Source organism: Rhinolophus ferrumequinum, chromosome 9, assembly GCF_004115265.2.
Source record: "Rhinolophus ferrumequinum isolate MPI-CBG mRhiFer1 chromosome 9, mRhiFer1_v1.p, whole genome shotgun sequence".
Lineage (NCBI taxonomy): Eukaryota > Metazoa > Chordata > Mammalia > Chiroptera > Rhinolophidae > Rhinolophus > Rhinolophus ferrumequinum.
In genome coordinates, this window is record NC_046292.1 from 14,773,038 (window position 1) to 14,797,909 (window position 24,872).

At 56.0% G+C, this 24,872-nt stretch overlaps 1 protein-coding gene across 1 annotated transcript in view; it reads right to left on the reverse strand.

Moving 5' to 3' along the window:
- Positions 1 to 24,872, reverse strand: part of HSPG2 (heparan sulfate proteoglycan 2) — a 98,142-nt gene that overhangs the window by 27,562 nt on the left and 45,708 nt on the right. The window contains exons 14-49 of the mRNA XM_033113772.1: positions 23,737 to 23,900; positions 23,071 to 23,250; positions 22,765 to 22,961; positions 22,524 to 22,671; positions 21,695 to 21,822; positions 21,471 to 21,557; positions 21,335 to 21,393; positions 21,098 to 21,165; positions 20,066 to 20,206; positions 19,773 to 19,949; positions 19,427 to 19,606; positions 19,182 to 19,300; positions 18,424 to 18,535; positions 18,132 to 18,245; positions 17,921 to 18,048; positions 17,492 to 17,578; positions 16,937 to 16,986; positions 16,513 to 16,607; positions 16,047 to 16,187; positions 15,465 to 15,656; positions 10,299 to 10,391; positions 9,888 to 9,968; positions 9,451 to 9,681; positions 7,687 to 7,800; positions 6,595 to 6,722; positions 6,369 to 6,455; positions 5,289 to 5,347; positions 4,931 to 5,098; positions 4,664 to 4,774; positions 2,562 to 2,662; positions 2,296 to 2,476; positions 1,358 to 1,483; positions 1,067 to 1,219; positions 845 to 987; positions 375 to 510; positions 137 to 291 (exon numbers count right to left, since the gene is read on the reverse strand). Coding sequence (XP_032969663.1) covers positions 137 to 291; positions 375 to 510; positions 845 to 987; positions 1,067 to 1,219; positions 1,358 to 1,483; positions 2,296 to 2,476; positions 2,562 to 2,662; positions 4,664 to 4,774; positions 4,931 to 5,098; positions 5,289 to 5,347; positions 6,369 to 6,455; positions 6,595 to 6,722; positions 7,687 to 7,800; positions 9,451 to 9,681; positions 9,888 to 9,968; positions 10,299 to 10,391; positions 15,465 to 15,656; positions 16,047 to 16,187; positions 16,513 to 16,607; positions 16,937 to 16,986; positions 17,492 to 17,578; positions 17,921 to 18,048; positions 18,132 to 18,245; positions 18,424 to 18,535; positions 19,182 to 19,300; positions 19,427 to 19,606; positions 19,773 to 19,949; positions 20,066 to 20,206; positions 21,098 to 21,165; positions 21,335 to 21,393; positions 21,471 to 21,557; positions 21,695 to 21,822; positions 22,524 to 22,671; positions 22,765 to 22,961; positions 23,071 to 23,250; positions 23,737 to 23,900 — 4,634 coding nt within the window. The remainder of the gene's footprint in view (positions 1 to 136; positions 292 to 374; positions 511 to 844; positions 988 to 1,066; positions 1,220 to 1,357; positions 1,484 to 2,295; positions 2,477 to 2,561; positions 2,663 to 4,663; positions 4,775 to 4,930; positions 5,099 to 5,288; positions 5,348 to 6,368; positions 6,456 to 6,594; positions 6,723 to 7,686; positions 7,801 to 9,450; positions 9,682 to 9,887; positions 9,969 to 10,298; positions 10,392 to 15,464; positions 15,657 to 16,046; positions 16,188 to 16,512; positions 16,608 to 16,936; positions 16,987 to 17,491; positions 17,579 to 17,920; positions 18,049 to 18,131; positions 18,246 to 18,423; positions 18,536 to 19,181; positions 19,301 to 19,426; positions 19,607 to 19,772; positions 19,950 to 20,065; positions 20,207 to 21,097; positions 21,166 to 21,334; positions 21,394 to 21,470; positions 21,558 to 21,694; positions 21,823 to 22,523; positions 22,672 to 22,764; positions 22,962 to 23,070; positions 23,251 to 23,736; positions 23,901 to 24,872) is intronic.

The following is a 24,872-nucleotide window of genomic DNA, read 5'->3' on the forward strand; positions in this document are numbered from 1 at the left end:
TGGTCACTACTCCCTCTGAGCCTCAGTGAGTCATTCATGAAGCTCTCACCGGCTCCACTGAGTTAGCCCAGGCTGGAAGCTGGAGACGGAAGGAAACAAGGGCCAGCCCCTGCTATAGGGTTAGGGATCCTCATACCTGGGTGTGGGGGGGCAGACTGCCCCCTCGCCTGTACCATGTGACCTGGGCTTGGGCCAGCCCTGTCACCACACAGTTGAGGTCTAGTGTCTGCCCTTCTGTCACAGAAGGTGATGAGGACTCAATCCTGACTGGTAAGGAGCTGGCACCTGAAGCTGGGGGCAAAGGGGGAGTGAGTAGGCCGCAGGGGAACCCTGGCTTGCCCTCCCCACTCCGTCAGCCCCCCGAGGCCCCGCACCTGGAAGGACGATTACTTGGATCCGGGCCTGTGCAGTGCCCGCGGGGCTGGTGGCCACGCAGAGGTAGAAGCCTTCATCTGCGGTTGTGATGGCTGGGATGAGCAGCGTGGCGATGTCTGTACGCTCAGACCGGGCCTGCCACACAGCGAGAAGGCTCAGCTGCCGCCGGAGGGGCTTAGGTAGCCTGGCGAGGGCTAGCCAGCGAGGGTGGGCAGAGGGGGCATAAAAGGTAGAGAGGCAAGCACAGAGCCAACATTAGGGCCCTGTGGGGGTACCAAGCGGGGCGGAAAGAGGCAGCAAAGCAAGAGGCTGATGTCTGCTACCTGCCACGATGTCTGGGTAGGTTACCATCTTGGAAGTGACAGGAAGCAGAAGAGGAGATAAGGTAGGATGTTCAGGTGGGAGGGGCAGGTGGCAAGTTCTGGGACTCTGCTGAGCCTGTGGGCCCGGCCCAGATTGCTCTCCTCACCTGTGGGGGGAGGCTGCCCTCTTCCTTCTTCCAGGTGATGGTGGCACTGGGAACACCTGCGGCCCTGCAGTACAGCCTGACAATGCTGCCTTCGTGCACCCGGGTTCTCTCTGGACTCACCTGGACCCTGGGCCCGTTGCCCCCTGCAGACAGAGCCCCATGAGAACACCTCTTTGGGCTGCCCACGTGCTCCCAGCCCCGACCTCAGCCCTGGCCTCTCACCGTGTACGTGGAGCATGGCCCTGGCCACCTGCTGCCCTGCGCTGCTGAGGGCTCGGCATAGGTACTGGCCTTGATCCGAGGGCTCGACGGCCGGCAGGCGCAGGATACCGCCATGGATTTGTGCTTTCTGAGGGAGCTGGCCACCAGGGCCCCCTGACGTGGAGAAATGAGGTCAGCACCTACTGGGACTGGTCCCCCAGATGTTGTAGGCCCCACAGCCTAGAGTCCTGCCTCCGGCTTCCCACATCCAGGAGAGCCAGGCCCTGAATGTAATTCCTGCCACGGTCTCACCTGTCCACTCAAGGGTGGGTGTGGGGTGCCCCGTGGCGCTGCAGCGGAATTCAGCCGTCTGCCCAGGCTGCATTGTGAGCTGTGGTGGGTGGATAGAGACCACAGGGGCAGATGGGGTACCCGAGGCTGATGTGGGGGAGAAAGAACATGTGGTCGGGAAGGCGTATCGTGTGACCCACGCCAACTGCCTTCTCACTGCTCTCTGTGCTTCCACTCAGCCCCTCATGGCCATTTGTCTACAGAGCAGCCAGAGGCAGCTTTTGAAATGTCAATGGGATGTTGTTACTTCCTCATATAAGACCTGTCCATGGCTCCCTATTGCTTTTATAATAAAACCCGAACTCCCTGCTGGGATCCCCCACATACTGGGTGCACTCACCTCTGCCTATATCTTCAAGTTCCTCACCCCCGCCCTACCCGTAGCTCTAGCCATGGTGGCCTTGCCATTCTTCAAATACATCAACACACTCTTGTTTTAGGGCTTTTGCACATGCTGCTTCCTCTGCCAAGAACATGCTCTGCCAGCTCTTTACGTGGCTGAATATCTTCCCTTCCTTCAGGTTTCAGCTCCGATGTCACCTCCTCAGAGAAGCCCTCCCTGACCACCCCATGTGGAGTAGTTCACACTTCTCCCACCTCATTTCTCACTTTCCCATCACTGTTTACTCCTATCCCAGCACCCATCACCACATGTAATTATGCTGTTTGTTCACTTGTTCCCAGGCTTATTGTCACCCTAACTAGAACATGGAGTGCAGGAGGGCAGAGCTCCTATTTGACCTTCCCTCCCATTTCTTCAGAGTCTAGGCCAGGATCTGGCAGACCGTGGATGCTCAGAAACTCAGTTGAATGAAGAAAGTCGCTAGTCCTGGTAGGTATGGGAGAAGGCCGGGGGTGGGGGGCGAGGGGGGTGTCAGGCATGGACACGAATGGTGTACCTTGCACATGCAGTGTGGCTGTGCCCTGGTCCATAGCAAACATGTTGGAGCCGGTGCACACGTAGGTGCCCGCGTCACTCAGCTGGACATTGCGAATGGTCAGGATGCCATTGAAATCCATGGCTCGGGCTGGCAGTTTCCCATTGTGCAGGCGGGTCCACACCAGGGTGTAAGCTGGAGACTGCAGGTGGCGTATGGGGGGTAAGGGTGGTGCTCGGAGACCCCAGAAGACAGTCTCCCTGATGACCACTCCCTGCCCTGCCCACCTTGCTCTTGGCTGTACAGATGAAGGTGACGTCGGCTCCGGGGCGCACACTCTGGCTCCGCTGCTCCTCCACTGTCACCGTGATGGGCTTGCTTGGAGCCTCTGCAGGGATGGGAGGCCCCGCAGTGAGTGGGGTGCTATCCAGTCCCCTGTCCTATGGCCACTTTCTCTCTCTTCACCATCCCATCCAGGGGTCACTTCCTTCCCAGTGTAGTCTAGATTCTATTCCATTCCTTGGCACTTCCCCCACATCTTCCATTGGAACCCCATGACCTGCCTTTTCACTGCTGGCACTGAGCAGCCAGGGTTCTGATCGGAGACGGTCACATCAGGAGTCCACTTGGCTCCAGTTCATGACCACAGACCACAAATGAGCTCTTAACACTTCGCACTTCACTCTAACTGGGTTTCTCTGTCTGGTTCGAGTTTCTATCCTCCGCCAAACCATTTCACACCTCCTCCCATTTTCTCCACCCATCAGAACCCGCCCCCTCCACTTTCATAGCTAATGGCTTCAAGGCACACTTGTTGAGAAAATTGAAACTATTAGTTAGTCAGGAATTTTCCCATCTTCCCAAATCTACCTCCCTCCCTCCTTTCTGGTCCCTAAAAGAATGAGACTCGCCCTCTAAGCCCCACCCACCTTCTGAGTGCTGGAGCCCCTTCCAAGGACTTCTTCCTCTCCCTCCCCACGGGGTCATTCATCTCTACAGACAAATGCGTTCTAGAATTTCCCATCTTCGAAAAGGTCCTCTTGACCCCAAACTCCCCCCAGCTACTGCCCCATTTCTTGGCCTCTCCTCAGAACCAAGACTCTCGAAAGATTTGTCTACACTTGCTGCCTTCCCATCCATTCTTTGCCTCCCTCCAACATGATTTCTATCCCTTCTCTCCACTGAAAACCACTCTTGACAAAGCATGATCTTCAAGGGTTACTTCCCCACCGTATCTCACTTCCCTGGCGCCTCTGGTGAGGCCGACCTCTCCCTCCTGGAAGCCTGCTCCCCTCTTGGCTGCTAGCACACACCTCTCCCAGTCTCCTTCTAGCTCACTGGCCCCACTTGCTCAGTTTCTTTTGTTGTAAAAGAGGCTCTTCAACTTGACATGTCCACGTTGGGGCTCCTTGGCGCTCTGTGTTGGTCCTGTCCTTGAGCCACCCTCTCCTTGGGTGATTTCATCCTGTCTCATGGCTTTAAACACCACCCCTATGCCCATAGCTGCCAAATTCATTTCTCTGGCCAGGGTCTTCTTTCTGAGTTCCAGATTCCCCTATCCAATGCCTGCCTGATGCACCTGCTTAGATGTTTCCCGAAACATCTCAAATTTGAACAAGTCCCAAACCAAACTTGTGATTCCCTCTGACCTGTTTGTAGCAGGCACTGCTAATCCCACACCCAGTCTCCTCACCCTGTCACTTCAGTGCCACTCTGCTAGCTGCTGCACTTCTCTGCACAAAGGCTTTCTCAGATCACCAGAGACCATTATGCCGGCCCATGAGGTGGGACAAAATGCAGGGGAACTGATGCTTCTAGAACAGGCCCTAATCAATGAATGACAGGAGATGGTGTACACATACCCCAGGCGCCCTCGGGCCTGGGCTGGGATGACTCCAAAGCGCATGTTTTTCTCTGGAATTGCCCAGAGTTCCCTTGGCTGCATTAAACAGCAGCTTAGGGTGGTAATTCGCTCAATAACACACCCTTTACTGGATGCCTTCTCTTCCCTGTCTCACTTCACCTCCCCAACAAACTACTTACACATGAACCCTTGTCTCAGACTCTGCTTTTGGGGGAGCCCAAATGAAGACACCTCCTATTGAGCCTGTCTCATCTCAGTAAATGGCAATCCATCTGTCCAGCTGCTAGAAACCAGACCCCTGGCATAATCCTAGACTTCTCTCTGCCTCAGTGACAACAATCAACTCCCACGAATTCTGCTCTAAAACCAGTCTTGACACCGTCACCTCTTTCCATCTCCATGGCCAGTGCCCTGGTCCAGGCAACTACCATCCCCCCTGGGAGATGAATGAACCAGCTACCTGGGTCTGCAGTCTGCAGCCCAGCCCAGGAAGGCGGTTTTGGGGATGGGGAAGGAGGGCCTCACCGGTGACCAGCAGCTCTGCCCGGCTGGTATTGGCATGATGGAGATTACGACAGGTACAAATGTAGACTCCTGCATCTGAGGGCTGGACGCTGGGGAAATGGAGTTCAGAGCCTGGTGGGGAACAGATGGGAGCTCGTCAGAGCAGATGTCCCCTTCTCCCACCCGGCCCTGCATGGAAGGACAGGACACCAGCAGGGCAGGGACAGGCCTGTGGCTCCCTTCCTACTGGGGTCACTCAAGAGGCTGTGGGACCCGGGGCCATAGTACCTTGATGACGCTGCTGGGTGCTACTCGGCAAAGGCCGCCCGTCCTCACGAGACCAGTAGAAGTAGTGGGGTGGGCTCCCACTGACCTGGCACCGCAGGGAGTGGGGGCCACCTTGGGGTACTATGCTCCGAGCTGGTTGCACCTGGACCACCAGCGGCGCTTGGTCTGCTGGCAGAGGAAGAGGAGAGGTCATTCAGGCAGGAGGCCCCCAACATTCAGCACTGTCTCAGATATCTCTGCCTTCCCAAAGATTGGTGTACCCCACCCCCAGCCTTGTCCCCCAGACCTGGTGTCTCTCAGGCTCCCCAGGCTCCCTGACTTGCTCATTACCCCGACCCGGGGCCATGGTCCCACTTACTCTGTGGCAGGCACCGGCCCCCCCGCACATTGGGGTTCCCCACGTAACCTGGGGCACACCTGTAGGGAGGAATAAGGACCAGCTCTGTCAGCCCCCTGGACACCCAGTATCACAGGGTGGACTTGGGGAGCCAGGAGCCCAGCCGACTGCCCAGTGTGGGGTGAAGAGGCTGAGAGCTCTGGAAGGACTCCAGAGACCAAAAAGGCCCCACAGGGCCTCAGTGATCTGAGAAAGGGGAGTGTAAGGAATGTCTGCAGGTTGGGGTAGTGAGGGCGGTAGAGCCTTTATTCTCCAGGAAAACGTTCATTCAACAAACGTTTATTAAGCAACTATCATGCTAGGTTATGGAAATACAACAGTGAACATGAAGTCCCTGCTCTCAGGGAACTCCCTCATGGGGAAACCAACATGAAAACTGCGTAAAATGAAAGTGAAGGATGTGCATGGGGGCGGCGAGTGCACTAATCCAGCTCTGAGAACGAGAGGCTCCAGAGAATGGGCCTTCGAGCTGTTATATTCCCTTGGAGTAGATGGCACTGCTCGGAGAACTTGTCACTGTTTTTAACTACATATTTGTACGATTTTTGCTGTCTTGTCTCCCATTACAGGTGGGAGACTCGATAAAGGCTGGGAGTGCATCTGTTTTGTTCAGCACTTTATCCCCAATGCCTTGGCGCACCGCATGGCACACAGGAGATGCTCGGGAAAATGCACTGAATGAATGAATGAAGCTGAGCCTTGAAGGCCAAACTGGATTCAGCCAGAAAAGGGAGGGATAAGGGAGAAAAATGTTTCCATGTAAAGGAAACAGCACATGCGAAGACCTGAACAGCCTGTAGTCAAGAAGTCCAGCTAGAGCAGAGGTGGGTGTCGGAACGGGGACGAGACTGAAGAGTAAGTATCAGGCTACCTAAGGAGCTTGGGCTTATCCCAAGGGCAATGGGAAATCTCGGAAGGCTTTTGGACAGGGGAGGGACATGATCCTGGGAGAGACCTTTCTGAGCAACACCATCCAGGGCTCTCACCTCGGACTTTACCATATGCCCCCCCACCCTTCACCCCTCCTGTTTGCAAACTTACTGCTCACAGTACTGGCCAGTGTAGCCAGGTTCACAGGCCGTGCAGCGGTACCCACCAGCTCCTAGGCTCTCACAGGTGCGGGAGAACCTGGGATAGAGGAGGCAAAGGTCAGGCCATAGGACACCCATGCCCCACCCTGCTCTCTTCATTCTGCCCCCAAAGCCACTGTAGTGCCCTCCACTTCCCAGTGGGAGTTCCTCCTTGGGCCTTGAGCAAAGGGACGCACATGTTCTCTGGGTTGGTCAGTGGGCAGGCACAGGGCTGACAATCCTCAGGTGTCCCAGCCGTGGCATCTCCGTAGTAGCCAGGCGCACACATCTCACAGAACTCCCCAGCGGCGTTGTGCTGGCATAGCTGCAAAGCACAAGGATGTGAGCCACCCCCCATGTGGTAGAATTGTCCAAAAGCCTTCCCTTGAGCTGGACAGTCATGTCTATGAGCTTATCTTAAAGAAATAATCGTGGAAGGGCACAAAGATTTCACTACAGGACGTTCTCAGTGGTGTTTATAAAAGCAAAATGCTGGAAACAAACCGAAACATCCATGAATAGGGAACTGGATGGAGTAAAAAGAACATCTAGCCAAGTATCTATCAAAAAGGATGATGTTGATCGCATTTCTTACATGTTTCTACCTAAATACCTGTAATATCATAGGAAAGTAAAGGTGTTCACCCGCGTATGTAGAGGAAGACTTTTGAAAACAGATGCTTTATTATATAAACGTGTGGGTGTGACATGCTCCTCCAAAGAGATCCATGTTCGTTTTATTCACACAGGACGTTCCTTACTCTGTCAACCACCCAACACTTGACCATATACCCTGGAGGACTATACACACCCCACTCTGAAAAGTTCAGGTATAAAAAAGCATTTAACAATATGGAAATGAAGCTGTAAAAGAAGAAAGTCGACCGCACAGCGATCCTACGTTTAGTTGTAAACCAAAAGGTGTATTAATATGTGCACATACTCGGCCAGAAAGCGCCAAAGAGCTCCACACTAACGTTGACAGTGATTACAGGGGAGTTTTACTTTCTTTTAGGGTTATCTCTGTAGTCTGGCTTTTCTACAGAGAATATGTGTCGCGTTGGTGGTAAAGAACTACAGGAACCAAAGTTTCCTTTATAAAGAAGGGTGATATTCCATAGTCTTGGCCACCCCACCAGGCCTGCAGCCCCTCAGTGACCAGAGCTGCTGGTCTAGCTGCTTTGTCCCACAGGCCTGGCCCCTGGACCCAGGCCGACCTTACCTTCCCAAGTCCGCCCCACCCTATCCCACAGCCCTGGTACCCCACCCAGGCCCAGCCTGCATCTTACCGAACAGGCTCCGGTCTCTGGGTGGCACAGGTCCGAGTGGCCATTGCATTCGCACATCTCACAGTGCCCGAGGTAGAGCCCACTCCCCGTGCGTGTGTAGCCTGGGGCGCAGTCCTGGGTGGGGAGAGAGGAAGGTTGGTCTCTGTCTACAGTGCAGTCCCGTCCGGAGCCAACAGACACAGAACCGCGTTCCCTCCATTCCCTTCTACCATCTAGACACCCCTCGGGTCTGGAGGGGAGATCCCAGGCCCAGCCCTCCACCCCCCATCTTCACTCTCTCAGCACTCTAAAGCTGGGGATATTGGCCGACCCCAGCTTAGTATATCCAGCCATCTGAATTGACTGAAACAATCATTCAGACTGAATGGAGGACCCATCTCCATCCCCAGGACTTTGTTCCTGAAAATTGTTCTGGCAGGGCCTTTCTTGAAAACAGTAACCCCTAGATGGAAAAAGGAGACCTAGATTTGGAATGAGCCCTTGGAGACCTTTACAACTATTTCTACATTCACTAAATAAAGTGAAAGGAGCTGCACACAGACCACCAAGGATGTTTTCACCTGTTCAAAGTGAGTATTCTTGGCTTCTTAAAGCAGTCAGTTCTTTTTTCGTAATTCTTTTTATTTTTATTTATTTATTTTTTGGGGAAAACAGTGTATTTCTATTTCCTACCCCTTCTTTGAACTCTTTTCAGGCCCTCCTTCCCCACCCGACCATTTCAAAGGCACGTTTATACCTCTGTTTTGTTTCCGACTACGGAAAATCTGCACCAAGGATTCTGCTTTACCCAGGGGTTCTCCTTCAAACTGTGTTAGATTTTATCATTTCAAGGGATGTCAAGTTCGTATATTTGGATTTGAAAGTTCTTGTGGCCTCAGCAAATATGCACAGATGTAAAATGGCGGAGATGTCGATCTCCCAATGCTGGGTTCCCGAGCAGGGGCTGGCTGTTCCCGCTGGACCTCGCTGCTGCCCACGTGGCATAGTAGCCCTGCCCCCCTCCGCAGATTCCCTCTTCCCCAGCTCCACATTCCCTCATAATTGCTAACTGGTCACCTGCTCTGTTCTTGGGGATTCAGTGGTGAACAGTCAGCTCAGGCCCTGCCCTCAGGGAGCTCAGTCTCCAGCCGAACCCTGCAGGTACTCTTGGATGCCCTCCAACTGACAGCCTTCTGTGTTTTCCTCCCAGTGGATCTCCGTTTCTCCCCCGCCCCATCCACCTCCTTCACCACTGGCAGAGGAATTGTCCTGGGGCCCAGCTCCGATCGCCTTGTTCCAGGCCTGAGGAAGTGCCTTCCTGGCTTTCCAGGGGTGACCCTTTTGTATCACAGGCGATGTCCCCACATGTCCCTCCTTCTGACCTTCTGCTTATTCTGCTTTCCTGCCTAGAATCCTACCCTGCTCCACGATGCTGCCCTCTCTGAGGCACTTCCACGCTCGGCTTTAGGCGAGAGCCCTTTGTGTCTCTGCATGGTCTTTCTGTCTGTGGTGGGTACCCTGACAGCACGAGCTGGGTCTTAACCTCTGGAGACCATAGCTGTGTGCCCTTGGTGAGTCACTCATGCTTCCGTGCCTCTATTTTTTTTTTTTTAAATCCATTAAAAGGGGTAATTACACACCTCTCAGGGCTGTTGGGAAGCATAAATGAGAGATTGCAGAGTACACTAAAGTTAGGGCAGTAATCACCGGCCACGGACACGCCAGTTGACCAGATTGCTGAGCCAGCTGTACCAGAGCAGACGCATATGGACTGGCCACGCTCACCTGGCAGGACAAGCCGACATAGCCTGGGGGACAGCGGCATTCCTCCACCTCGAGAGCCCGGGGTCTGTCTGAGGGCCCGGGCTGGGCGACCTCCAGGCTGACTGCACTGATGCTGGCTGCCAGTGGCATTGAGGAGAAGGTGGCCCGGACCAGGAGCTCGTCCAAGTCAGCCAGCGCCATGAGGAGGTGCTCGCGCGTGGCTGGCTGCCCGTCAGACCGACGCCAGAATTCCTGGGTGGGGCAATGACAGCAAGTGTGGGTGCGCTTTGTGTGCTGCTTCTGCAGCCTCCCCGCCCCCCAAGTCCTGCCTTCCAGGCACTGACAGAAGACTTTGAGGTGAGGATGGGGGAGTGAGAAGCAGCGGAGCTGGCCTCAAAGCCAGGTTCCAAAGCAAGGGTGGGGGAAGGTCAGACACAGGGTGGGCAAGGGCGCCTTACCTCTCGGAGAACAATCTCATAGCTCTTCCTCTCGGGGCTCTGCAGTGCTGGCTGCGAGGCCACCAGCATGATGTTGTTGCCCTGGGGAGACACCAGCGGGATTGGGAGGGGAATCGAGGGGCTCTCGGGGACAGTGGGGTCCTCCACCAGTTCCAGCCTTTCCCTAACACCAGCCTCCCATCTCTCCCATCTCTCAGGTGCAGGTGCCCAAAGGAATCCGGTCCATGCCCCCTGCCCCCTTCTCCTGGCAGCTGGGCCTCTGCCTGGGTGGCGTCTAACCAGACACTGAGGTGGGGGTACGGGCCTAACCCCCCAGTCCGTTCAGCTGAGTGCTGAACTGAAAGGACAGAAACACGGAGGGTGCCCCTGGCTTCCCCTTTTCCCCGCTCAGTGTGGCATTCACGTACTCACCGTGATCTGGATGTCAGGGTCAGAGAGTGGGCTGCCCTGTACCCCTCCTCTGTAGGACAGGGTGTATCGCAGCTTCCCACCATAAGCCGCCACCTGCAAAGAGGCAAGCCCTGCAGTCACAGCCTCACTCCGCCCTCCTCTGGGGGGAAACAACCGTACAGCTGAGGGGGTGGAGCCTCTCGAGGCGCTTTTGTCCCCAGCGCTGTCCCCCCACCCAACCAGAGGCAGTGCTTGTCTAGAAGACCGGACATCTCTCAGGTCCATCACAGCCCCAGAGCTGGTGGTGATGACCCTGAGCTGCCTCTCTTCTGTTTTACGGGGTTACCCACTTCCCATTGCCTGACAGTCCCAGCAAACAAGTTCCTAGTCTCTTTCCATTGGAAAAAATGTCTCATAAAGCAGACGGGGGAAGGAAGTGGCCTCCATAACTCCTCGGCTTTCTAGGCTATTGAGACCACCACAGGGAGGTTGCAGAAGGTTCCAAAGTTCTCAGCCATGGGTGGCGGAGACTGAGGGTGGCCCCTCAGAGGTCTTGCTGCCTAAGCAGGTGGGTTTTGTTGGCTCAGAATCCATTTCCCTGCTTTCTGCAAACTGCAGCCCTGGTTGCTTTAAAGGAACTTGTCCTACACGCAGGCTATGGGGTTTGAGTGGCGATGTGAGCCAGGCCTGGCCAACCTGCACATTCCACCACCTGCCATCTCTACTCCATCAGGGATGGACACGTGAACCTGGCACATCTGCTCTTTCTACAGGAACACAGCAACTCCTTTTACTAGTCAGACTGGAAAATGGAGAAGGACGCCAACTGAGATAAAGTCCTAATGAACACCTGGATCCAGCCATGCCTGATACCAGATATCCATGGAGTTACATGAGCCAGTAGATTCTTCATTCCAGACAAGCCAGCTGGACTTGGGTTTTCTAGTGCTCACAATGGAAGAGCCGTTTCATTTGCCGCAAAGGGCTTTCACGTGGGCAGCCAAGGCCTCAGCTCTGTCCCACAGGACTGTCCACTAGGGCAGATGTTCAAATCAATACCACAGAGTGTCAGGCTTATCCCATGTGTTCATTCAGTTGTGAGCATTTATTAAATACCTACTGACTACATACCAGACCCTGGACCACTGGGTCCCTGAGGATGTTCTCCACAAGCTCAGGGTAAGGTAAGGAGTTCAGGGCCATAACCAGATCACCATAAAACAACTGATTTCCTGTTTGCTTTGAAGGCCAGCAAGTTCATCCCCATGCCCAGGGCTAAGCTGCAGATGCGTGCAGCAGGGTGGCTAAGGTAGCAAACTCCCCAGTCTGAGACCAGGGTTCAAGTCCAGCTCTGTTGGCTGGACAGCCAACTTAACCTCGGACAAGTCACTTAACCTCTCTGGGCCCTGCTTTCCTCATAGGAAAATGGGAGTAAAAATAGTATCTACCTGGAAAGGTAGCATGAGAATTAAGTAACACGGGCACAGTGGCTGCGAGCACCCAGCATCGGGGCTACCAAATCCTCATCGCACCCAGCTCCACTCTCAGCTTCGGCTGAGCTTCCCCCCTGGTCTGCATGTTATTTTATTGCATATTAGGAGTATTTGTAAGAGGACTCTAACTCGTTTTTGGAACAAGATGGAGGTGATGTCAATTCTAACATTAATGCTAATAATAATAATAATGCCGATGATAAGCATAACATTTAGACTAATAGTGAGCTCTGGGAGGCCAGGGTCTTCTTCCGCCCATACACAATACAGCGCATAGTAAGTACTCAATTAACGCTTCTTGAATGAATGGAGTGTCAGGGGATAGCTCAGTGACCTGGAAACAGGGTAAAGGTTACCCAAAGAAGGGGTGTCTACCTCCCAGGTAAGATGGCCCCTCTGCCCTGCCAGAGGCCTGAGGCCACTGAGGAATAAGGGCCAAGCTGTGTTCAACCTCAGCCTCCTCTGACCCGAATGTGGCACCCCAGGCAAGTCCCTTCCCCTCTCTGGGCCTCAGTCTTCCCCTTGGATCATAAAAGTCTTCGACAAAGGGCCCTCTGATGTTTTAGGATTTGATGACACCCCTGTTACCCACCAACTCCTTGTTACCTTGTTCCCCAGGAAGGCTTGGGGCAGCTGCCAATAATAGAGACTTTCGGGAAGCAGAGAGAAGCCCTCATAGGAGAGAGAGAACTAGGACAGAAGAGCAGGCGGTGAGAGCTGAGAGGGCAGATAGGGGGAGACCCACGAGGGCAGAGGGATAGAAGCCCCCACCCCTACAGCCCCGGTCCAGGCCCTGCTCTTGGACAATTTGCCCCCCGTGTCTGGGCCTGGACACCCCAACTGCTCGTGCCGGACGTGGTTTGAGTCAGTGTCTTCTCACATCTGGTGCATGCCTCTTGTGGACCCCACGATGACTGACACGGCACACCAGAAAACATTTTTAAATTTAGAGGCGATTTTAACATATATTTAAAAGTATGTAAGTAGCACAACTGAGTTGGTATATGATTAATTTAAAGGAGAAAGCTGAAGTAAAAAATGGTGCAGGAAATGTGCAAAGTTGGTCCAGAGACAACGCACATCTAGAAAAAATACGGTGGATGGGGGTGGTCCCTTGGTGGGTGCCTTGGCACATACCTGAGGGCCTGCTGAAGACAGAGAAACCGAGGAGGAAGAGGAGGAGGGGGAGGAGTGGGAGAAAGGTGGAACTGCTCGCAGAGCAGCTGCAGACTGGGGGTGGGGTGAGAGCCCCCCGGGACGGGGGTGGGGGTGGGCAGCAAAGCTGGAAAGGAGCTGCCAGATCTCGGCATCCATCCGCCTCTGGGCCTCGTCCACCTGGGGGACCGAGAGAGGGAGGACGGAGGAAAGGAGCACAGAGGGACAGAAAGGACGCCATGAGGCTTTGCCTTCCCCGAGGCCACGCCAGGCTCAGCCAGCCGCCCGCTTCTGGGTTATCTATTGACCAGTCTGATGCCTGAGGCTCTGGCCCTGGTACCCATTGCCCTCTTGCTCATGACCTGGCAAGGCTATCCTGGGATAAGCCCTGACTATGGGGAGAGGCCCATACATAGGGTGCCCCCAGCAAGAGACGGGCAGGCAGCTCTGTCCAGCTCAGGCTAGAGGGGCTGGAGGTAGCCCTAGGGGCATTTGTGGTGGTGGGGAGGCCACTCCTTGGGCCTTATTCTCCATGCGTGCCCAGGGGGTGAACCTAAGCCATTCAGGGCTCTGGAATATTTCCCAAGGGCAACACTGGAGTGGACTAAGCATCAGGCTGGGGCCTGGCCTGGCATGGGGGGAAATGGCCCCGGAAGGCCAGGGCCTTGGCTCAAGGCTCCTGTTTGGACGATGCTCTCTGGTCTCCTCCCTGGGGCCCCTGACATAGCCTATCCCGGCTAGTCCCTGAATTACCTGTGACGGCCGCTGTGCCCGACCCCTGCCTTCTGGGGGCCCCGGGATCCTCCCAGTTGTCACAGCTATCCGCAACTGCTCCTCTGAGAGGGACGTGCGGTTCTGACGGGTGGAGGGCATAGGCCAGCTCAGACCTCCCCGGGCCTCAGAGCTGAAGCCCTGGGGCGTGTCCTCTCCCCGTGAGTATGGTGGCCAGAAAGGTCCACACTGGGGAGACAGACGCATGCTCCCCTCTCTAGGCTGGCACACACGGGTTAACTCCAGGCCACTGGAGGGGCATACACACACAGAAGCTTGGGAGGCAGTGCTAGGATAGCCTGGGGGCCAGTTACAATCATGTGGTTTAGCATCAAGTTAGTTTCCCTGCCACCTCAGCCACCACTCTGGCCGCAAACAGTTGGCACCAAAACCAGACTACACAGCAGATGAGGCACATAACCCTCCTGGCTCTAACTCCTGGCACAGGGCTTGGGTATAGCAGTGCCCTCACCGTGGGGCCTTCGGGCACTACCTGGGTTCACGCACACCCACACTGTCTTGGGCACTGGGCATCTCCCCATGCGGGGCTGAAGGCATCCAAGAACACCATGCTTATGTCACATCAGCTTCACACCATTCAGATCACAGGCCTACCTGGTGAGCCCGGCGCATTCGCGCGAAATATGCCTCCCTCTGTGGGGTGCAGAGAAACACCAGGAGAGGGAGTCAGAGAGAGAGGTCTGGAAGTACAGGCTAGGGAAGTAGGGAGGCAGCCAGGGAGGCCGGGAGAGACGGAACCCGAGAAGGAAGAAAGGACGAGAAGGCAGCCAGCCCTGGGAGGAGGCTGGGATACTTGGGTCTGTCCAAGGAACAGGGCCAGGGCAGCCTCGGGACTTCCCCTCCTAAGTGTCCCTGACCTCCCTGGGACCCTGGGCATGGGGACACATCTGCTTGAGCACCAGCCTCAGAAGTAGGGTACTCCTGGACCAAGACCCACTTTCCCTGGGTGCCACCAGGTGGCCTTGACTGCTTGAGGATCACATTTGGACACTGGAGTCCATCCCTAAGACCTGCACCCCACGCCACCATCACCATCACTTCCCCACCAGGCCACGACTCCGGAGTAGCCAAGACACGTCCATCTCTGGCCGGTGTAGAGATGGGCAGCCTCAGACCTGGATCGGAATCCCAGCATTGCCGTCTTCTGGCTGTGGGAGCTCAGGCAACTTACCAAACAAACCTCTCACCTTAGGGATCACCTCACTGATGAGACAGGTAGTCAGTACATATCTCAGACAGCTGTGACTTGTGACATGTAAAAGTGCTTGGAACAGTGCCGAGCACAGAGCCAGAGCTCAATAAATATGACCTATAACTAGAATCATTGTTACGCCCCACACCGAGCAGAGCTGAATTTTGAGTGAGCAAATGAACGAAACTGATACTGTGTCTCATTTGTCCTTGTGTTTTGAGGGCCTCGCCCAGGACCTAACTGCACGGAAGCTAATAATCATTAACAGGTGAGCACTTACTATGTGCCAGGCATGCTCTCCAATCCTCTCAGCCACCCTGGAGCTGAGGTTTATCAAAAGGCAGCCAGCTGGTAAGTGGCAGAGCTGGGTTTAGACTGAGGCCTCTCTGACCCCAAAGGCCATGCACTTAACCAGAACATGGCTGACACCTGCCGCCGGCCCAGACTGCTCTGAGGTCAACGTGTGTCTGAATCCCCACTGGCCTCAGGGCTCGGCAGGCGCCTGGCTAGAGCTGACTATCAGGGAGGGCCTGCCAGCCCCACTGTGCTTCACACCTTGTCTCCCTGGTACGTCTCCGGTAGCTGCCAGTAGAAGGACTCGTGGCCAAGGTGGGCAAAGTTGCCGAAAGAGAGCTGGGCACCTTCGGGCACAGGTTCCACGGTGAAGCCTCCTGTCAGGCGGCTGTTCCGCTGTGGGTTCACCAGGGCAAAGCCTTGGAAGTCCCCAGGGGCAAAGCGGGTGGAGATCTGGCAGCAGAAGGAGGATGGGTGTCAGCCTGGGCACTACGGCCAGCACCCTGGTGGGGGAGGGGCATGGGAGGGCATTAGGGTGGGTAATGGGGGTTGCTGAGATCACGGCTGGGCCCAAAATAATGGGGGACTGGGGAAGATATTTGGGGGAATCAGGGGGAGTTGGATTGAGAGCTAACATAAGCAATAATGGGGTCATGGGAGAGTAATAGGTTAGGGGCGAAGGTTGCCGGGATCTGTGCTTACACGGGCAAAAATGTGGGCACGGGGACAGGTGTCCTCACAGGCAATGGGGATGCCACTGGGCCAGGCTTCTGACTTGCCCCACTGATGACCCAGGGAGAAGCAGACAGCGGGCCCCAGTGCTGGGCGTGTATAGGCTCTTACCTGGTGGCGGGTGTAGGAAGAGCTGGCACACTGCTGGGTGATGCCCATGCAGAAGCAGGGCAGGCAGCCGTCAGGGTTGTTGGCACTCAGGTGGAAGTGGTGGGGCCGGCAGTGGCTGCAGGTGAGTCCTTCCACCTGGGCCTGAGAGGATGGATAGAAAGGTGGGTGTGGGGAGCTTGGCTGGGTCTCTTGTACCTCCAGCCAACTGTGAGGCCAGACTTCCCAGCCACTTCTGGCAGTTAGAGCCCCTGCTGCCCCTATGCCCAGGCCCCTATGCCTCGGCCCCAGCTCCCATCAGCTGTTGCCTGAATCTCCACCAGGCCTCAAGCAGTGGGGCAGAGAGGGGCCCTCTGGGGAAGGGTAGTGGGGGTGCAGGGACAGCCCTGAGGGTGTGGTGAGAGCAAAGACCTGGCAACCGCTGTGGCTGTGGTTCAGAGCCTTGCAGAGGGCAAGGGTTTGGACTAACCTTGCACTGGCATTGGCCAGCAGCATCGCACTGGCTGCTGACGCTGCCCTGGGGATCACAGCCACAGCCGATTGGCTCTGGCATTTGGCCGTCTCCTGAGGTAAAGGAAAGCCACAGCTGGAACCCCAAACCTGCCACCAAGCGCCCCCATTTCCATCACCCATGGGCATCTAACTCACCATCAAGAAAGGAAGTGTTTATTTCTAAACACCTACCATGTGTAGGCAGGCATTCTACACATTCACAGCAGCTCTCCGGGGTGGGGGTGGAGGGGCTTTTACTAGCCCCAATTTGCAGGTAAAGAAGCTGAGGCTCAAAAAGGTAAAGTTACTTGCCCCAGGTTACAGAACAAAGGTCCTGTCCTAGCTCCACCCCTGGGGGAGACTGGTACCCCGACACCGAAAGCATCCCCAGCCCTACTTACTTCGGCATGGCTGGCCCTGGCTGGGATTGCCATAGTAACCCGGGGCACACCTACGGAGCGAGAAAGCACTGGATGAACGGAAGGTAGAACCACAGAATCCTGGCGAACCTGCTATGAGCCCGGACCTGGGGCTCTGGGGACCTGTGTTGGACTCAGTGACTTCACAGGACTAGAAGGAACCAATTAGCCAACTCATTCATTTTACAGAGGGGGCGATAGCTGGGAGAGGAGCAGGGATGTTTCCTAGGCCACAGAGCCCGTGAGTTAGCATGACCAAGCCTTGAACCTACGAGCTTCACAGGAATGAGGGGTTTTCTGGGAAGACTGGCTTGGCTGGGGCAGGGGGTGCTGGGGGTTGGAGGTGAACAGCAGACCCAGATCTCTAAGGATCTCAAATACCAGGCTCAAGGTTTAGCCTCTCAGGTTGTCTGCTGGGGGCCTGTGTGAGGTGAGTTGGGAGGCTTTTGGCCCTGCTGGTCAGGAAGGCTGGGCCCAGCCTGACTCCAGGGGCAGCCACACCTGCACACTCCACACCCTGTCCACCGCCCACCTTACCTCTCACAGTGACGCCCACTGTGGCCTGGGGAGCACGCATCACAGGTGGGGTGGCTATCTGTGTCCAAAAAGCAAGTATGGGTGGCCCTGAGAGTGTGGGGACAAATTCCCAGTTAGAAGGTCAGCAGCTCTTCCTTCAAGATCAGCGGGGAAGGGAGAGGAAGATTGGACAGGTAAACTAATGTGTTCTGAGGGCCAGTCTTGTGCCAGGCCCTGTATAAAGGTGGAGTGTATCATTATCCCCATTTCACAGATGAGGAAGTTGAGGCCCAGAGAGGGAAATGTATCATATACAAAAATGACACATTGAGGAAGTGGTAAGGCCAGGATTTAACCACTGCCTCTCAGAAGGGCCTGGGAGGAAGGGAGTCTGGGAGAAGTCAGTGGACATTTCAGGAAAGGGCAGGTGCAGGGGGGGACTGGACGCACTGGCCAGCAGCAGGGGGTCCATAGCATGGGCATGGCTGGCAGTCCTGCGGTGTCCCCTGCTGGGCGTCCCCGTAGTATCCTGGCTGGCACTGCTCACACCGTGGGCCCTCAGTGTGGTGCTGGCAGCCCTGGAGAGGCAGAGCATGGGTTGAGATCGGGCCCCTGGAAGCCACAGATCCCTGGGGTAGGAAGGATGGAGAGTGCAACTCACCTGGCAGGCACCTGTTTCAGGCTCACAGACTTCCGTGTGTCCATGGCAGCTGCAGCGTTCGCAGGTGCCTAGGTAGAGGCCACTGGGCATGCGTGTGTAGCCTGTGTCACAGTCCTGGGGGCAGGAAGATGACAGTAGGAAGGGCTTCCTCGGCCCGGCCGGGCTCTGGGCAGGGACCATTGGGTGGCAGGGCTGGGGTGGGCCTGGGAAGGTGAGGAGGGCTAAAGGAGGGGGAGCCCAGGAGCACCATGGAGGGAGCTGGCTGGACAGGTGTGTGGGGCCCAGGGCTCACCTGGCAGGATGGGCCACGGTACCCAGGTGGGCAGGTACACTGTTCTACTTCCAGCGCAGGGTCCTGGCCGGTGTCCTCTGGCACAGCCACATCCATGCTGATGCCAGAGATCCTGGGCGTGACAAGACGTTGTGAATGAGCACTTGCTCCATGCCCGGCATCCCTGGAGTCCCATAGGCGATTATCTCATTCATCCTCCCAACAACCCTGCTGTGATGCTTCTGGCCGACCATCCCCCAGTGGCTGTGAGGGCTGTGGCGAAGGGCTTATGCCCGCAACTTTCTCCAGAGGATGCGCGCCTTCCTCGCCTGGAACGACCACACCAGCCTGCTCCCCTGGGGTGACCCATGACAGACTGACCCAGGGTACAAAAGCCTCTTTGCCTCAAAAGAAGATGACTCCAGAGCTCCACAGGGATGAGGCTGAGGCGTTACCTGAAACCACTTCCTGGCCTGGTCACTTCTCCCTCCTCCTGCGCCCCTCCCTTTCTCCATCCCTCCCTTCCACATTCCCCTTGTTAATCACGTGCACCCCACTCCCCGTCTCAGGCTTTGCTTCTCGGGAACCCGACCTGAGACAAGCCCTGTGAAGCAAGTACTGTTATAATCTCTATTTTACAGCCAGGGAAAAGGAGGCACAGAAGGGCCACACAGCCTGTGAGAGGCAGAGCGGGCAGCCTGCTTGCACTGCATCACACCGCTTCGACGGGAGCTGCCTGCTCAAGCCCCCTTCTGGCCTCCTGCCCCCGACCCCGACACCTGCTCTCAGCGGGCCGCTGGCTGTAGGATGCCTGGATCAGCAGGGCGTCGATGCCCGCCAGGGCCATCAGCAGGTGCTCCCGTGTGGCCGGCTGCCTATCAGGCCGCTGCCATGCTTGCTGCCAAGGAAAGGACACATGAGCTGCATCCCCTGATGTCCTGGGATATTGACACCCCTCAGTGGGAGGAGCAGGGGGCTCATCCCCGCCGCTGAAGGCTCCAGGGACAGTGACAGTGTCACTTACCTCCCGGAAGGGCACGGTGTAGGTGCTGGGCTGGCCAGGGGTTGGGTCCCGGGAGGGATGATGTTCTAAGACGATGCCATTGCCCTGTAGTGCCACCAGTGGCTGCCCGTGCAGGGGCAGGGAGCCAGGCTGGGGCGTCTGGGTCACTGTGAAGCGTAGCTCTCCTCCATAGGAGGTCACCTGGGACACAGGGTGGACAGCGCTCATCTGGGGCCCCCCGTCAGGCCCTCCCACTGCTCCAGCCACCTCTCCCACCTCTTCTCCAAAGCACCATGACACTCCTGACTCCGAGCCTTTGCTGTTCCTGCTGCCTGGAATTCCCTTTCTCTTCCCAGCCCCTACCCACCTTGTCCCCCCGGAAGCACTCAGGGAGGTTCCAGAAGTAGGGTCCAGATAGGAGGCTATGGAAGGAGGAGAAGACCAGTTCCCCAGGCACGGGGGATGAGATGCCCATGCTGGTGGTGTGGGTGCCTGCGGCATTGATCAGACTGAACTGAGTGGGCTCTTCAGAGGCCCCTTGCACCTGAGAGAGGAGAAGAGGCCAGGATGGGGCTGGGACCTGGGACTGGTGCTTGGTCCACCCGGCCATGGGCTTGGCAGTCCTGCCAGTCTGCCCGCCCACCTGCCTCACATAGGTACCTGGGCTCGGCTCCAAGAGGAGCTGGTGCACTGACGACTGACACCCATGCAGAAGCACTTGAGGCAGCCATCGGGGTTGTGGGTACTCAGGTGGAAAGAGCCGGCGACACACTCATTGCACAGGCGCCCCACCACGTTGTTCTGCAGGCACAGAGATGGGAGCTGCAGGATGGCTCACGGGAGGAGCTGTCTGTAGCTTCCGGCCTAATCTGCCCACACTCTACATGGGGACCCAAGGCCAGGGGGAGCCATGGGAAAAGCACATGTATGAAGGGTTGCCACCATGTGAATAATAAGTCCCAGTTATCGGGAGCTTATGCAACCAATCAGTTTTCCCTTTTCTCTTTGGTTGCTAGGGGGCTCACAAATAAATTTAGATTTGAAATATAGCAACCTGGTTAAAATAATTACTGCTACTGTTTATGGAGTGTTTCATGCGCTGCTAGTTTCTGCTCAACCATAATCTCACTTAAGTCCTCCAAGTATCTTAAGAGGTATGTGATATCTCCATGCTTCACATGAGGAAACTGAGGATGGAAAAGGATTTACACACGGTCCCTTGGCTTGCTGATCCACTCTGGGATTTAAGGTCAGGGGTGCTTGACTGCAACATCTGTCCAGTTCATCTTTCCATTGACACTCCTACTGCAAATGATTTCCCTCCTCTGAGCCTCCATTCCCTCCCCTGTAAATAGGTGATGCTAATACCTACAGCACTGTGTCCGTGAGTCCATGTGAGAATGAAAGTACGGGAAAGGCAAAGGTACAGGACAGATACAATGGGTGCCCAAAGAATGACTAGCAAAGGACCTGAGGTTTGAACCCGGGTCACCTGACTGCTAACAAATGCCCCTTCCTGACGCCAGGTCACCTCATGAGGGGTAAGACTAGCCAACCAAGCCCGTCCGCCTCCGGCTAAGCCACCACCCACCGGCCAAGGAGCTATGGAGAGGATGGAGCCTCCTTCCTCCCTCTCCCAACTGTGTGCTGGGAGCCAGGGCCCCTGAGGTGGGGGAAGGGAGGCACGTGTACCTTACAGCGGCAGGTCTTCCCAGAGGCCCCCATGCTGCCTCGCTCATCACAGCGTACAATCTCCTGGTCTGCAGGCACAAAGTGGGTGTTGGCAGGTAGGCGGGAATGGGACAGACATAGTCTGGGCAGACAGGATGGGGTCACTCCCAAGGATCACGGGATTTGTGCTGGACCCCAGGGCTGGGGCCCAGTGGGCAGCCCAAGGAGGTGCCAGGGGACGGTGGCTCTGATACTCACTGGTGGGCCTGCACTTCCCACTGGGCTGGATGGGGTTGCCTTCATACCCGGCGGCACAGCTGGGGGAGACAGCAGGTTGTCAGTGGCACTTCCATGCCCCCATCTGTTCCCCCCAGCTTCCGCTGGCCTCTCTCACCTTTCACAGCGGCGGCCTGTGTAGCCTGGGGCACACGCGTCACACGTGGCTTGGCCATCGGTGTCCAGGAAGCAGGTATCTGAGAATCTGTGGGGATCAAGTGGACAGGACATGGGGCAGGGCTGCCATGATGAGCCAGGTCAGGTCCCCCACCTCCCTGCCCCTAGCTTACTGCACTGCCCGCTCCCCCAGACATATCTGCCCCACCCTGAGCTGGGTCCTACCTGCGGGAGGCGTCGATGTACGGGCAAGGGCAGGGCCGGCAAGCAGTGGCCGTGGCCTTTGTGGCGTCCCCAAAGAAGCCGGCCTTGCATTTGTTGCACTGTGGCCCCTCGGTGTTGTGTTGGCAATTCTAGGGGGAAGGGGAGGAAGTGGCTCAGGTTCTGTAGCGCAGCCCTCCGCCCCCACTGTGGGGCCATGCTGGACCAGAGGGGCTCCTTGAGGATGGGTCTCTGAGGCTGTGTGGCTCCGCCTCCCGATCATGCTGGAATGGCTCCACAGCTTTGCACACAGGGGAGTATCCAGCTGTATCCTGATGAGCTCATCACCTCGCATGGCAGCCCATCCCACAAAAGGTTCCAAATCCCGGCTCTATACTGACCTAAGCCTGCCTTCTTCTTCTAATCTGCACCCACTGCCCAGGCCTGCCCTCTGGAGTCCATTTCTTCTATCCCTGACAGCTCTTCAGATTTTTAGGAGATAATAGTTTCTCCTGCTAGAGCCTTCTCGTCTGATAGGTCCACAATCCCAGCTCTCTCCACTATTTCTAAGAATTAACATAGGCTCCTTCCTTCTTAGGGCTGCCCTGCTAAGGACCACACTTTACATGGTATTTTCCAGGGTGGAAGAGAATAGGACTTTCACTTCCCTTTTCTGGACGTTATATCTCTGTTAATGCACCCAGAGGTCATGATAGCTTGTCTGGCAGCCAAGGCAGCCATTCTGGAGGCTGTGCTAAGCTTGTGGGTGCAAGGAAACCTCTGCCTGGGCCTCCCACCCTGTCCTTACCCCCTGCCCCTAGCCAGTGTCCAAGTGCCAGCTGGCACTACTCACCAGGCAGTGGCCATACACAGGGTCACAAGAGTTGGCATGGCCATTGCAGTTGCAGCCAGAGCAGGTACCCAGGTAGGGCCCGCCGGGCACTCGGGTGAAACGGGCATCACAGCTCTCACAGGACAAGCCAGAATAGCCAATAGGGCATCTATGGGGACAGGAACAAGACAGTTGCTGCAGGAACTATGAGGCTCTGCTGTTTCTCCCCCATCTTTGCCAGGGTCCCTGCTGAGTCAGGCACCTGCATTCCTCTACGCTGTGGGCGCGGCCGTGGCTCGTGGTGTAGGTGACAGTGGTATCCATGGCGATGTCGCTCAGCCCCACGCTGGCCATCTTGGCGTTGTACACTGTCTGGATGAGGACGGCCTCCAGGCTTTGCAGCACCTGCATCATCTCTGCCCGCTGCACGGGCTGGCCAGACTCATGGACCCAGTGCTCCTGAGTGCAGACAAAGGGGTGTATGTGTGTGTGGGGGGGGTCATGCATTAGCACCTGCCCTGACCGTACCCCCTCCAGCGCCACCCCTGAGGGCTTAGGCACTACCCACCTCAGAGAACTGGACCTGGCGCTGGTTCAGAGCACCAGGCTGCGTGGGCGTGTGGCCTCGGGAGAGTAGGTGATATCCGGCACCCACAAGGACCACATCTGGCCGCTGCAAAGGCTCCAGGGTGCCACGTGCCACCTCGTAGCGCACCTTGTACCGCAGTGAACCACCATAGGAGTCCACCTGGCCACAACAGGGCAGATCAGGGCAGGGCAGCCGTGGGTGTGCTTGATGCCCACTGTGTGTCCCCCTCCTCCCTCACTCATCGTGTGCCTGGCATGGAGCTGGGCACAGGGGAACAGAGACAGGTGGGACCTAGGCTCTGCCTTTGGGGTGCTCAGTGTGATGCGGTGGGGGCGTATGATACTGCTGTGCTGAAGGTGCCCAGGGAGGCCAGAAGAGGGGCCCTGAACCCAGCCCATGTGTGGGAGTGCTGTCGGAGGGCTTTCTGAAGGCTGAGCCAGCGTTCCTCCCAACTCAGGAGGGGCGGGCAGGAGGAACGAGCCGCTGCCCACAGGGGCTGCGCTGGGGCACAACCATACCTGTCCCCCTGGCTGAGTCCACCCTGCTGCCCACCACCTTCAGAGGGAGCAGAGCCCAGGCAGGTTCTCAGCATGTGGGAAGGGGCTCAGCCCTTTCCCTATCCAGGGTGACCGCCTGGCCCCTCACTTTGTTGCCTAGGAACTGCTCAGGCAGAGCCCAGAAAGAGTCGTGGACCAGGAAGCGCCGGGACAGGTCGACCAGCTGGAACTCTTCCACAGCAGGGTCGATCTGCAGCTGGGTGGAGGAGAGGGGTGGCATGCCAGGCTGCGAGGGCATTGTCACGTTGACGCCTGCAGGTGGCAAAAGGGAGGGTGAGGACCATAGCACATGTCTGCCTAAGACACTCATGAAAACTCAAAGATGGAAAGTTCTGGGAGAAATCTGATGTAGAGAGAATTTTGTCTCTCTCCCAAAGTAAAAAAAAAAAAAAAAAAAAAAAAGCAATTCTTTTCCTCCTGAAATTTTGGAGCAGCATTTCTCAAAAATGCTCTGAGGAAAGCCAATGCTCTGGAATGATGGTTGGGAACCATTTGGGAACCACAGGGTCAAAAAAAGGTCAAGGGGATTCTTTGTAGCAGGCTTTCTCAGAGCCTTTTGCTTGCCAAGAGATCTAGGAAATATCAGCGTTGGAACAGTCCTCAGGGGGCAGTAGAGAACAAAAGAGGGCCCAAGGACAGGCATCCAAGTCCTGGTACCACCACCCTCCAGATAGGTGAGTCTGGGCAAAGACCTCAGTTTGCTTGAATGTAAAATGGGGTAATAGTGGCTTACCTCACAGGGTCATTAGGAAGGTAAAATGAGCAAACTGATATAAAATGCTTAAAACAGTGTGGCAAAATGAAGTGCTCCAAAAAATATTATCAGGTGTAATTGGTGCTGTTACTATGACGCGTCATCTAGTCTAACCCTCTCCTATCCACACACACAGAGGAATTCTCTCCACAGCATCCTCCCAGATCTCTAGGGCAGCACCAACCGTCCAAGAGACGTTTCTGTGACGATGGAAATGCGCTCTATCCTAAATGTCCTATCCAATATGGTAGCCACTAACCACAAGTGGCTACTGAGCAGTTGAAATGTGGCTAGAGTGGCTGAGGAACTGAATTAGTTTTTTAAAATTGAAATAGTCACACGTGGCTAGTGATTATCACACTGGACAGCTCTCAGGGATGGGGCGCTGATTACTTCCAAAGGCAGTCCCCCCCAAATCTGGACAGTTTTGACTCTTAGAATGTTCTTCCTTACCCTGCACCTATATCTGT